This window comes from Spea bombifrons, chromosome 4 (genome assembly GCF_027358695.1).
Source record: "Spea bombifrons isolate aSpeBom1 chromosome 4, aSpeBom1.2.pri, whole genome shotgun sequence".
Classification (NCBI taxonomy): Eukaryota; Metazoa; Chordata; class Amphibia; order Anura; family Pelobatidae; genus Spea; species Spea bombifrons.
In genome coordinates this window covers 50,626,937-50,641,072 of record NC_071090.1, presented here as the reverse complement: position 1 = coordinate 50,641,072, position 14,136 = coordinate 50,626,937, and the positions used below count along the sequence as shown (strand labels likewise).

The 14,136-nt window shown below is 40.1% G+C and overlaps 1 protein-coding gene across 1 annotated transcript; it reads right to left on the bottom strand.

Annotated features, from left to right (window-relative positions):
* Window positions 1-6,571: 6,571 nt before the first annotated feature.
* PUS7L (pseudouridine synthase 7 like) lies at window positions 6,572-13,025 on the bottom strand. The gene is made up of 9 exons (XM_053463369.1): window positions 12,870-13,025; window positions 11,671-12,590; window positions 9,648-9,807; window positions 9,156-9,354; window positions 8,775-8,864; window positions 8,277-8,358; window positions 7,642-7,922; window positions 7,496-7,549; window positions 6,572-6,939 (listed from the first exon to the last, which is right to left on the bottom strand). Exons 2-9 carry the CDS (start codon window positions 12,572-12,574, stop codon window positions 6,619-6,621), a joined length of 2,091 nt encoding a protein of 696 aa, XP_053319344.1. The 5' UTR covers window positions 12,575-12,590; window positions 12,870-13,025; the 3' UTR covers window positions 6,572-6,618.
* Between the last annotated feature and the right edge of the window lie 1,111 nt (window positions 13,026-14,136).

The following is a 14,136-nucleotide window of genomic DNA, read 5'->3' as shown; positions in this document are numbered from 1 at the left end:
AAAAAACCTTCAGAATTTCGTCCAAACCGTAAAGGCAGGAAACTAAATTTGTTGTCCAAAAACAAAAATACCAAAAACCACTGAAAAATGTCGTAATGTCCTAATGACTTTTGGTCTATTTGAACAAGTCTACCAGCTATATGTAAGGAGGGAATATTGTGTTTCCGTTCTGTGCATATATTGCCCATTTAATAATATACAGTAGACTGCTTGGTTTTGGAACAAGTGTCTTGAATTCCACACTGCTGAAAAGTCTACTGCTCCCTCCATACAAGATGCTCCCAATAGCCTCCCAATATTTTTTTTTTTACAAATAATATGTATTTAAACTACACATACATGGTCTTTCTTTGAATTTCTAAACATCATTGCATAGGTTTCCATGTGATAAAACTGGAAAATGTAGGGTGTGAAAGAAACGACAGATCCACTAGATCAATTTAAATGTAAGTAACTAGATGTTGAGGCTGATCAACTAAAGCCTAGAAAGGATGATAAATGTTGATTAGCAATAGCTTTGTGGGGCTTTTACAAGTATCTATACTTTGTTATCCCTTTCAGCCACAAAACAGCATATGTCTATGTAAAATGGAAAAATAGTTGGTACATAATGTCAACAGGCAAAGCTGAAAGGTATTAGTGAAAAATAGGCTTAATAAATACTGTCATGTGTAATAATTACATGTAAATTATATTATAACCCAGAGCATAGCAGGCAGACCTCTTGCCAACCACATTGTATATTGTGAGAAAATACAGGACAACTTTTACGAATAGATTAGCGTAAAAAATTGTACATATTGAAGTTTGAAAAGTTAATTTTTTTCCGTGAAAGGGGTTTATCCCTAAACAATGAAATCTAATTCAAAGAGACCATCTCCATGTTTTCTTGAAAGGAAAACACTTCATTTGATGGCCTCAATACAATCAACTATAAGCACTTAAACCTCTTTTTGTTTTTAAGAGGTCAAAATCTTGACTTGTATTAAGGGCCAGAGAAGCTTAACGAGAAGTGGTTCTTATCAGGAGTATAAAGACTCAAGTACTTTTATCTATAATCAGCAGGTGACCAGTGTCTGAAAGCTTTTGAACAAAATTGCCAAAGAATACCACATTTTCATGCAAGACACGTACGTTGGTGGTTAAAATTTATTTTAATTACCTTGATTTTCAATTGCTTCTATACCTTTCTATATAAAAATGGATAGGCAATTTTGGGTTCTTTTTGAAACTTTTCACACTATAAGTTCATAAATATAATGTAAATCATTCAATGCAGTATTAAAAAAATGTATACCACAGGCTTCATAAACCCCTATCAAACACATGTGATTGTTATAATTTTTATTAATTGTATTAATTTCTAAAATTATCATTGGCCTTGTTTTGTTTTCTTTGAACTGAAAAATCAATTTCCATACCATACAACATGATTAACAAAAATACATACAAAACATTTCAATGTTATTTTCATGGACATTTTGCATGTGGCAGCCGTCTCCAAGCGTTAGCAACAAAATTGACCTCGGCTGTAGGAATATTGGAATGTCTATAGTGACAATTGTTTCAATTCCAAATGAGTTTGTATTTTTTTTGTTATTGTTTAATTTAGATGAAATAGTTGAAGAACCACAAGAATCTGGACAATCGATGTTTGGTCTTATGAGGATAGTAAAATTAAGCCAAACTTATATTACAAAAAGATAAAAGGGGCTAGATCCAATGACCCATCCTGAAAGTAGACTTCTGAAAAATAAATCATACACTTCATTCATACTCACCAGTAAGTGATTCAACTACTTTGTGTCACGAACCGGGTCCATACAGATGACTGCATTGACCCAGCGTGCCCAAAGATTGTGTGCAGGAGTCACAGAGCAGTAGTGGAGTTGGACAGGGCCTTGTGCAAGGCGACTGCACTCACCCGGGTGTTGAGCACCTAGGGTTGTGCAGCCACATAAAAGCACCCTGACATAGAAGCAGATGTAGTCCAAAATGAAACAAAGTGATATCCTGCAGGCACCCTGGAGCAGGCATGAAACATATCACTGGAATCACGTGCAGGATGCTGCAGGCTGGGCGTATGGAAGCTAAGCAAAGGATATAGCAGAAACATAACAAGCAAGGGGAACAGAGCGAGCAAGAGACAGAGACCAAGAAACAGAAAGACGACGCAAGAAACATAACCAGACAAGACATCCATAATTCAGGGCACAACAAAGGACAGGGAACAATGCAAGGAACACCCCGCTGCCGGGGATACAAGACAGGACACCCCGCTGCCGGTGACACGAGACAGGACACCCCGCTGCCGGGGATACAAGACAGGACACCCTGCTGCCAGGGCTACAAGACAGGACACCCCGCTGCCAGGGATACGAGACAGGACACATCAGGCTGACACACATAAATACAGAAACTAGCCTAGCACTACTTGATAACTATTGGAGATTCCGTCACATCTTATGGCCATAGTATGCTTAGCCCACCACTACGCCAAAGTACTCCAATGACGGTGGGTCCTAACGCTAATCCCTGCTGACAATGGTACGAAACAAACTAAACATGAATCCCAAACACATAGCACTGATACATACCTGTAGAATGCAGACTGAGACAAACAGAACACACAGGTGGGGCACACCTTATAAAGGAAACAGAGCTGAAGCAGAGAGCAGAACTAAAAGCAAGGAATGGAAGATCAGAACTGAGCAAAAGGAAATCCAGGAATGGATCGAAGCAAAACAGAAAAACTGAAGCAAGACAGATATGCAGCTCCGCAGCCTGGGCAGAATGTGACACTTTGAAAGAAATGCAAATAACAACTGCTAACTGTTCAAACTCATATACACAAATGTAACTCCCTGGTCATCCATTTCAAATCAAAATCCCAACTATCTATTAAGAATCTAATATTAACCATATGAAGGAGAAAAAAATCTAAATTCTAAAAGTTAGCTGAAACAAAGAGCATTAATATCCCTGAAGCAAAACCCGACTTCACCTCCCTTATGATATGCCATTCACATTATATCAATTTATTAAAATGCATCACTAGGTTAGAAAGGGTTTAGAGAAAGGGTATACAGTTAGAAAAAAAAATCCGAAGCTACTGGTAAATTTATGTTTATCCTATTAACCCATAACCTCTTAATCTCACCAGCATGTTCTCCCTTATGTTAGGAAACAGGTGTACACAGAAGGGGTAAATTGGGGATGTAGTACATCTAGGGGGTAAGAAACTGAAGGATAAGGAAAATGGTTGTCCTACTGGATCTTGACCAAGTCTTGATTAGTCTCCTTCTCAATACCTTTTTTGTGTATCCCTTACGTGGAAAATAACTTGTTAGCATTTTAGATTTAACATTTTTAACAATAAACATGCTTTGTGCAGTATTTTAACATTTTAGTTGAAACTTTTTGCAAAGCCTAGTGAAATGTTTCTCCATAGCCACCTAATCATTCCTCCTCTGTATCTTGTGCTGTATTTCTGTTGATATTTGATCAATTTTCCGCTTCACCTCCTGAACCCAATCCTAATTATGAAATTCTCCCTTCATAAATGTTCTTATTCTGTTTTACCATATGATGCAACAATGGCCCAAGATCATTTCTCAGGTATCTATTCAACATATTTCACTATGCCAGTCCCTCCATTAGCTTGCTTTACACTCCAGAATTACATTGACTCTTGATCTCCAGAGATCCGATTACTCTCCTAACTAGACCCTTTGTTCTCTCAAGAATCTCTTGCCAACCTCATGTCAGCCATGTCTCTTCTACAATTATTACATCTTCCCACTTACTTTTCCAAGATTTCAATTATTCTCTTCCATACACCTTTTTGTAACAGTAACTAAAACCCCACCTATTCAGAGAAGCATTCAACCTTGTTTTACCCGTAACCTGCATCCTAAAGAAATCATCCATCATCCCCACCAGCAGATCTCAACATCACTGAGTTCTTCACATCATGCTTACTGCAATCAGGCCACCATGGTCATTTTATTGTCAAAAAAATACTTGTCTTTTAAAATATTTTCACTGCCCCTGTTGTAACAGTGCTGTGAAATCTGCCGGTGCTATATAAATAAATATCATGTATTTTTTATTTTAAGGCCATGTGGCCTTAGATGACATGTTTCTTCTTAACTGCTGCCTTAAGTTAGACTTGCTTTTCTTTACGAAACAGTTTCAACAAATTGAAATAAAATAGGCAGTTCAAATAGTTTTTAGTGTGCAACAAAGGAGCACAAGATAAAGGAAAATAGTAAATAATAGTGGAACGTTTTTGTATGATAAACATATCAAATTGCTGTGTGTCATATGAAATGCAATGATAAGAATGTAAAAACATTAACTTTTTAGTATTTTGAGTATCAAATCATGATCCAACCACCGAAGGGCCGAAGTGTGCCTATCAATCTCTATGGGTATACTGCTTAAAACTAATGAATATTAGCTTAAGTGGAAACTCTCCCAGCAAGGATAAATTTAAAAAAAGTATGTCATAAAACCATCAAAATCAATTACAAACGCTTCCAACTCAGATAAATCCACAAGTATCTTGCTGTAACAAACTCAAAGCCTACAGATGGACTGTGGTCTGAGTCAGCTAAGGAAACCCTTTGTGTACATGTCTTTAGCTTATAATAGCCACATACTCCTTCAGATGAGCCTCCAGGTACAATGAGAGTCACGGCTTAGTGGCTACAATCAAAGGGCTGAGAAGAAATACTACTTGAAGAAAACCAGTTTAAGCTAAAGGGTCGGGGCAGGCAGAGTACTAGCAAAGTGACAAGACAAGCCAAAGTAAAACAAAATACTGTTAACTCAATAAACAGAACATCACATCCAGAAATGCTCCCTACGTGTGTGATGCTAAGTATCATGTATCTGGTTTAAGTAGTCTTTTGGATGCAAAAGGACCGACGCGGCCATTATTTGCTAATGTACACCAGGGAATGAAACAGAAGCCAATTACGCCACCTAAGGGCCAAAGATGATCAAGCAGCGAGAGGTAAGGCCCTAACACATATACAAAATTGAATCAAAATTTTGTAAACATATTAAATCAAAGAAGATCCTGGGTTATGCACTGAACCTGGAACCTTTGCTCAGTTACCGTGGAGACTAGCCAAGATAAATGAATACATTTATTCTGGTCAACCATGATTAAAGTCGATAAAGACACAAATATTGATTGTGTATTTTTTGACATATTTCCCTTTTTCTATCTTCTTTTTATATTTTATCTTGACCTTTACATATTTTATCCTCTTTCTAACTTCTATTGTGCCCCCCCCCACACAACAGCCACTTTCCGCTTTCACAGCCACTTTGCTACTTTTTGCTAATTTTATTATTGTATCCCATCTAGTTTTACCACTACAGTCTGCATGCCATAAGCATCACTGTATCTATTGGGGAAGTGAGAATAACTTTATACGAACCTATTGTCAAAAACTGACAATTGCTTATCTAGCAATTTATTTGTAATAAGAGCTTTTTTTGAAATAAAAACACATTGTCAAATACTTGTTTTTTAAAACAATGTCATCCAAAAGGCGATGTGAGAGCATTGAACTCTGCTCTATTCTGCCAAGCCTTAGGATGGCACTTAAATATCAGCTAGTACTGCCCTTACGTTGGCTAAACTTTAGATTAGACATGAAATATCACCTTACTATACCCAAACTTTTCAATTCTGATTAGACGTGTTGGCCTACCAGATTCATTTGTTGAAACAGAAAATAGAAAACTTCTATCTTCATATTCCATATAATGTTATACTTGCACACTTTGTTTTCTCCATTCTTTTCTGATATAAATACTTGAAAGCCTTAATTTATAGCATCCAAATACCAAACTTTCATGGGAAAACATTTTTTAGCCTGCCCTACTAAGCCCAGTTTGAGCTTAGGGCTTTTTCTTACTCAGACAAGGACAGAGAAGGAAAAATAAAAGCATTCCATGACTATGTCTACTTGTAGGAGAGAGGACATGGATCTCACACTGGAAGCTGCTCAACTGTAGAAGGTGTTATGGAGTACTGCAATCTCCCCTAGCTGGCATGACTGAGCTGGAAACACTGGCTAATGTATTAACTTGCTCGAAGTTGCTCTTGAATGATTTAACAGTTGTGCGGCCACTGCTTTCCTTTCTTGATCTAGTCAGACTAGGGTTATTCAGCACCTCCGTTGGGTCCTGTGCAGGATGTTCATAGTCTTGTGTTTTTTCTGCTACCTGCAGATCCACTCAAATTGGTAAAAAATACTCTCCAAAGTACGCAGGTAGCCAGCTTCCACTGACTAGCGTTCGGCTTTTCGTACTTGATTATAATTAACTATGCAAGCTTGACAGCTGGTTGCATTAAAATGTAAGCAACAGAGAACTCTGGACTTTTTTTTTTGTTTGTTTTGAGCTAAATTTTGAATCTTTTTTTTTCCAGACACATTGTGCAATGTGGGTACCGCATAATGAGAACATTCATTCAAGTAATACAATTAAATTGAGAAACACCTTATTAGTTATTAAACTTCATAAACAATTTTACAAATCCCCAAGTATCTTTATTGATACTGTTTCTTTATTACTAAAGCAGTTCAAGAAGGTAAGTTAAAATTTACATTTCATTATCTCCTTAAGACAAACAGTTGCATAGCAGGAAGAATCAAGTTCAAATGTCAATTTTAAAAACTGTTTCGGTGAGTCCTGATCTTCATTTTCTGTCTTATTTTCCTTTTCTTGGTGTAACGCATATGATAGTTTGTGGGGATGTTTTAATATGTGCCTGTAGCACCCAGGAAGATTCAACTGCAAGGAACCAATTCGAAATTGACAGGTCTGTAACCCATCCCTGGCAAGAGCTTCACGGTACCACTGTCCAACTTTATTTGTAGGATACTTAATGCTGTGTCCAGGCATTGGGAGAACTACCTTTAAAAAAAATGTGAATAGATCAAAATTAATAGATCAATATTAATATGAGATTTTTTGGAAGTCATGCCCTCCAATATGATATTTTGTTGAAGTCATTCCCTGTAAAAAAGGTTTATCAATTCTGCTGTTTCCACAACACACAGAGAGCTGAGGCAGATCCCAGGCTCAGCTCATTCAGCCACAGCAGCCTAGCCGGCAACATAAAGTAAGTCCACAGCTTGAGCTGTTGACAAGCCAGGAGGAGGCCTAGGATCAACACTGTCTCATAAAGTACATTAATAATTGTTATAATAGGACAAGCCTAATGTGGTAGGTCCTTATAATGCAGTAAAGTCAGGTCTTTAAAATGTCCAGCTTTCCTGCAATTCTCACTATAATGAATATATACCTCTGCCTTAATGTTATCACATTAAGTTTCGTATTACTATTTACTTTACACTGGCTCTGTCAACCAATATTAGCATTGTGTTAACATGACAGTCTGAGACCTTTGTATTAGCATAATATCTAAGCTGTTTAATGCTAAAGGAAATCAATAAAAGAGAAAGCTTACTTGTTTTATTGTATATACATTTTCATTCTCTTCTGCTGCAGTAACTACATGGACCTGCAAAGAAATAAAATAGGTTAGTCAGTGGAACTGGGGAGAAAACCACTCTGCAAAGGCATTGTTTTGCAATATATAAACCATGTACTTACTCTATCGCTGAGCAAAGTCTTTTCATCAGTCCTTTGATCGCACAGAACTAAGTCCCCCTCCACCGCTTTAGAGCCATAGGACAAAAACCTGTAAGAGGCTGCCTCGTTCCACACCTTACTGCAATAGGCATGCGTGTAAAAGATTCGCATTGAATGTGGGATGCTAAACCACCCTCGTACAAATCCCTCCTCATTCATTCCATAGCGATTGAGTGCACGGAGCAGCATTCTTTCACGGACCTTGTAATCAGGCATTAATGTGAGACTTCCTTTGGGATCTCCTGCAATATATGAAAAATCTAACTTGAATATACATATGCTGAGACAAATGTGAAGCTTGTTGAACATATAGGCAAATGTTTCTGTTTAGACTCACCTGGTACTGTTTAAATCTAACTTCCATAAACCCCTGCGGGCAGTCTAACAAACTTCATTGTGTAACAAATCAACTTCACTATGTATTATGAAAGTTTGTCCTGCCAAGGTTGAGCTGGTCAGCATACTTAAATAGACCACATAGGAGATCACATTTCGTATCATAATGCATAGTGAAGATGTTTGTTTAAACAAAAAAACAAGAACAAGATGAATTAACTCCCCACCATAGTCATAGTACTATTATATTTCCAACTAACCTGTCTGAAGGAAATATTGTTTAGCCTTATTTACAGCATCTTCGGTGTCACCTGGTGTGAACAACAACTTCACAGCCTTCTCCTACAGAAAATAAATAACTGTTAATCTTGATATTTACAGATGGTTCAAGAGTATACCAACAAGTTTCATCATGAAACATGTGCATACATATACAATAATGGTCGCTTCTATCAGTTGAAATGGTTTCCAAGGAAGAAAAGGAGGCCGTAAAGCCCATCTCAGTCTTTGTAAACTGACCACATTTGACACGCCTGTTATGATGCACAGCACTCAAGCCAGGGAGTTAATAGGTTAAGCTTGATAACAGTTCTGATAATATTAACAATATGGCACAACCTCATAAAAGTCCTAGGTCAGTACCAGTGAAGCTGGAGATTTTGTTTTTACAGTTTTCTATATTTACTCATTTAAAAAGCTATGTTATATGCTAGTATGTTATCAGTTTTACACACCATGATTCAGCCCTGGAAATTTACCATTTCATCTTTCAGCAATGCTAGTCCAATCTCATGAGAGTGACCCTTTCCAAATCTCTGGGGTCCATAGTAGTTTATAAAACCTTTCATCTGAAAAGATACACAGTTGTAAGGACATCATCAGCAAAACATCATGTTTTTGTGTTTTGAACAGGTTTGAAGACTTCCAGTGGCAGAAGAAAGGAGAACTTAATGAGAAGAAAGTTGTTCACAAGTGATAGGGAAAGGAGAGCGCCTATGGTTTCCAATGTACAAGACCTGGTATGTAAGACAAGTAAGATGGCCGGATCAGATAGGGTAATGGCAGGAAGAGAAGTATGAACACAACACGGAGACAGAGTACATGATAGTCTTTGAAGAGGTATGTTTCTAAAACTTAACCTTAACATTGCAAATGGCCTCCTCAATTCTCTTTTCAATATCTGCTGAAGCGTCATCATCACTGTGATGTTTAACATCCCTGACAGCAATACTGAAATGATTTCCAGTCAACTGACCAAGCCGCAAGTGTTGGTTCGTAGACCGTATATTATACAGTTTCATTCCTTTTCTTTCAATTGAACTTCCAATCTGTTGCAAGCTTTACAAAAAACAAATGGGAAACTGGTCAGTGTTGTGGAACCATAGCAAAGATGTTTTCTGTGAAAAGAAGTATAATTGAAAAGACTGCACAGAAGGCTACCAAGATCCTGTATTGGCAATGGTTGGAAACCCTAAAATAATATCCCAGCAAGTATTGGCACCAATATTGGATGAATATTGTGTTATTCGACTACTATTTACATTGAATAAGGGGAGTATAATAACCTTCCAAAAATAGTTACTGTAGTTTAAACTATATGAAGACAATTTTGAAAAGAACATGCATTTTACCTCTCTGGGGTCACCTTCTTTACAACCATGGCTTGGTGAGTAACAGCTTTTTTGTCTTTGATTCCTGCGTAAGAGAAATCTGAAGGAAGTATTCCAAGTAACGAAGACATACAGCTGATGGCTTCCATGGTTTCCAGGTTCTCTTTCGTAAGGCTAAATGCTAAAACAAAAACAATTTATGTAACACATGACATATAAAGCTAGGAAAACAGGGAAAATAAATATGGTTGCCAGTGGTAGGTTTAGAACAGGGCTCGACAAATCCCAGGCGCCAGGTCGCCATGGCGACAGAGAATTTTGTCCTGGCGCCTAGGTTTTGTCAGCCTCTTACATCCAGAAAAAATTGTGGATGTAAGAGGCTGAGTCACCACATGGGGGCGCTGTTCCTGTCTGCCCAGAAGCACAGCCACTCCGAGCCCGCCCCCGAGCCTGAGATCACTCCCACGGAGTGATCCTGTAGGCTGAAAACGCGGTTGCTGGAAAAGCAGCAATCGTGTTTTCAGCTGCCACAGGCAGCCTCAGGGAAGGGGTTTGTGTGTTGATTGGGCCCCCACACAAGTGTGGGGACCTCACCCAACACCCCCCAGCTGCCTGATCGCTCCATGGGAGCGACAGCGCAGCGTTAACCCCTTCAATGCCGCGATCGCGGCATTTAGGGGTTAATTCCCGTTTTGGGGGCTTTGCTGCTGGTGGTCTGTCTGGAAGCCCAGGCAGACCAGCAACAGCAAAAACGAGCCCCCACAAGCCCTTTGATGACTCCTGTAGGTATGGAAGCCTACAGCAGTCATCAAAGACACTCCCTCTGCAATGGCTGGTCCATAGACCAGCAATTGAGTCCCAGCTGCCAAAGGCAGCTTCAGGGACAGGGGAGAGGGTTCTTCGGTCTCCACATGAGTGTGGAGACCAGCCCCAACACCCCCCTGCTGACTGATCGCTCCCTGAGAGCGACAGTGCAGCGTTAACCCCTTCAATGCCGCGATCGCGGCGTTTTAGGGGTTAACTCCCGTTTTGTAAGGGGCTCTGCTGCCGGTGGTCTGCCTGGAAGCCCAGGCAGACCAGCAACAGCAAAAAAACGAGCCCCCACAAGCCCTTTGAGGATTCCTGTAGGCATAGAAGCCTACAGCAGTCATCATAGACTCCCCCCTGCAGTGGCTGGTCTATAGACCAGCAATTGCTTCCCAGCTGCCAGAGGCAGCTTCAGGGACAGGGTGAGAGGGTTCTTTGGTCTCGCCATGAGTGTGGAGACCAGCCCCAACAGCCCCCTGCTGCCTGATCACTCCATGAGAGCGACAGTGCAGCGTTAACCCCTTCAATGCCACAATTGTGTATGACACATTCGTGGCATTGCAGGGGTTAACATTTGTCCCCACAAGCTTGTGGGGACTAAATATCTGTCAATGCTGTGCTCCAATGGAACATCAGCATCGAAAGAGTGAAAAAAATGTATTTAAAAAAAAAAACAAACAGCACTGACCTGAAAGTCCAGGGTGCTTCCAGGTCAAACGCTGTGAGTTTAGTAAGTGGGCTGATGATGATCGGATCCCTCCTGACCAACTGTTAGTTTAAAAAAATCCTGGCTCCTAACTTTTTTACCTGGCGCCTAGATTCACAACAAATTTGTCAAGCCCTGGTTTAGAACTTTAGAAAGATGTTTTCAACTATATTTTTATGTATCTATGTTTACATTGGAGGATTGGATACAACTGCCAATATAGGTCAGTTTAAAATAGACCAAAAAGTGAGTGCACTTTACAACAAGGGATCTCTGAAACAAACTTAATGAGTCGCTGTATTTAATTAGAGACAGTATCTATTCATAAAAAGAGTGTTTGCCACCACAAAAACAGGCTGCCATGAAAAAACTAAATACTTGACTTAATGCATATGTGGATTCTTGTTTTTAAGTTGTTTTGTGAATAAAGAAGTCCAATCCTTCTTACTTCTATCCTTTATAAGTCCAGGAATAAAACGTACTTAAAATGTCATTTTGAAGTCCGTAGTTTATTAGTGACATAACTCTTACCGGTGTATACACTGTGTTTGTCAATATCCTCTGTTCTGTGCCTCTTTCTTGAAGTGCCTGCTCTATCTCTAAATCTAACCGTTATGGCTGCCTTTTGCTGTCCATTAGGGTCTTTCTCTGAAAACGATTTAGTTTCCAATAGTTTTCCAAATTTCTTACTGACAAAATGATGCACAGAGGTCCTGTGCTCCTTACAGGCATCAGGATGAAACGTAAACCTGGAATTTTCAACTTTTGCATCTAAGAATGTAAAGAATTCATCCGCCTCCTCTTCAGATGTTAGCTGGCACAGCTCTTTGTAATCCAAGTTTGGTTTGACAAGAAGTTCTGTACTTTTAGTAATTGTCAGGAGAAATGGGAACGTTTGTCGCACAACACTGTGGATTTTTGCTCTTTCATTCTTGTCAGGAAACAAGCCAAGGGAAAGTTCTTGTTGATAATCTTCAGATGTTTGTGATTTCCATCTTGATTTTATCAAAGCTGCAAATTGGTTTAAAGACTTCTGCATGGCTGCATCCAACAGAGGGTTTAGCAAATTGCAAGAGTCTGCATCACATTCTTGAATAAGCTCTTCCACTGAGAAATCCTTTATTTCTTCACTTGATGCATCTGACATGATGTTGACATATCCAGAAAACCCAGCATGAACTTCATGATCAATGTCCTTTGAGGTAACCGGTTGTTTTTTTAGTTGTTCTTGATGAGCCTTTTTCTTGTCATTAGTATTTATTATCGCATCTTCAGCCTCTCTGTGATAAGCTTCAGTAACCAAGCGGCCAGAGAGATCAATCTCTGTTACAACAAAATCAGCACAAGTATTTTTGATGGATCCAAAAAACCCGATATGTTCACTCACGTAACAAAGATGATCTAGGAACTCAAAGGTACTTTCTTCTTTTTCCATTCTAAGTAGGTATTGTCTACAAAAAAAAGAGGACATTATTATTAGCAAAGCAATAATCTAGCAAAAAATATGTAGCAATGGTAATGTTAAAGATTTTATGGTAATTTTAGCAGATAATGCCAATGAGAAGAGTTTTGAGAAGTAATTGCATTGTTCTGTGATCTTTTAATGAATCGTGTAATAATAGGGGGGGGGGCTATACAAAGTTCTGCTACCCCAAAAAATGAATGGAGTCATAGTGATTTTATAAACGACTTACATATTATTTTATGTGTTTGCAACAGAAGTTACATACATGCGACTGTTAGTCGGGCAGAGATCAGTAAATTCATTAATGGTTGAATTAGTGTAGCAATGATCCTCAGCAGGTGTCTGTAAGACGCTTTCTCTTCCCAAAATCACGTATATTACCCTTCTTTAAATCCTTGGATAATCAGCTGCAAGAAACAACATCTGAGATTTAGGTCAGGCACTAGAAGTATTTTGGAGCAACCCACAGACAAAACAAGGGGCTCGTTGTTTGATCATAGGTCATAATCAATAAATAAACCCAATACCAGTAATAGCAAGATATTATGAGCCATATTATATCTATCTATATATCTGTATAGATTGGATTGTAAGCTCATTTGGGCAGAGCACGCTTTACCTTATGTTATATACTACTTGTCATGTACTGTTTTACCCATTGTACAGCGATGCAGAATACGAGGGCGCTATATATATATATATATATATATATATATATATATATATATATATATATACCGTATTGGCTCGGATATAGGCCGCCCCCGTATATAGGCCGCACCCTAAAAGTTTGGTGCTTTTTTAAAGAAAAAGTTTTTTTTCTTTAAAAAAGCACCAAAAAAAACATGCTGCCACTGTCCTCCCTCCCCGCGATACGCTGCCGCTGTCCTCCCTCCCCGCGATACGCTGCCGCTGCCCTCCCTCCCCGCGATCCGCTGCCCTCCCTCCCCGCGATCCGCTGCCCTCCCTCCCCGAGATCCGCTGCCCTCCCTCCCCGAGATCCGCTGCCGCTGTCCTCCCTCCCCGAGATCCGCTGCCGCTGTCCTCCCTCCCCGCGATACGCTGCCGCTGTCCTCCCTCCCCGCGATACGCTGCCGCTGTCCTCCTCTGCCCCCCCTCCTCGACTTACCGGAGCAGACTCCCGGGTGTCTTCAGGGCCGGCGAGGGACATCTACGCAATACGCGTATGCAACTTCCGGTACCGTTACCGGAAGTTGCATTTGCGTATTGCGTAAATGTCTCCCGCCGGCCCCGCAAGACACCCGGGAGTCTGCTCCGGTAAGTCGGGGGTGGGCAGAGGTAAAACGCTTAGATAACCTCCCGTGCCGGCACCCCCCCCCCGTGGGAAGTGCTGGCAGGGGAGGCTGTCTGAGCAGAGAAGGATGCAGGTCCCCTGCACCGCTGCGGGGGATCTGTATCTTAACCCCGCTGCCTGCCCGGCGCCCGGGACTGCATGTCCCGGGCGTCGGGCGCTAGAGCCCGAATATAGGCCGCACCCCCACTTTAAAAACTTAAAGTGGGGGAAAAAAGTG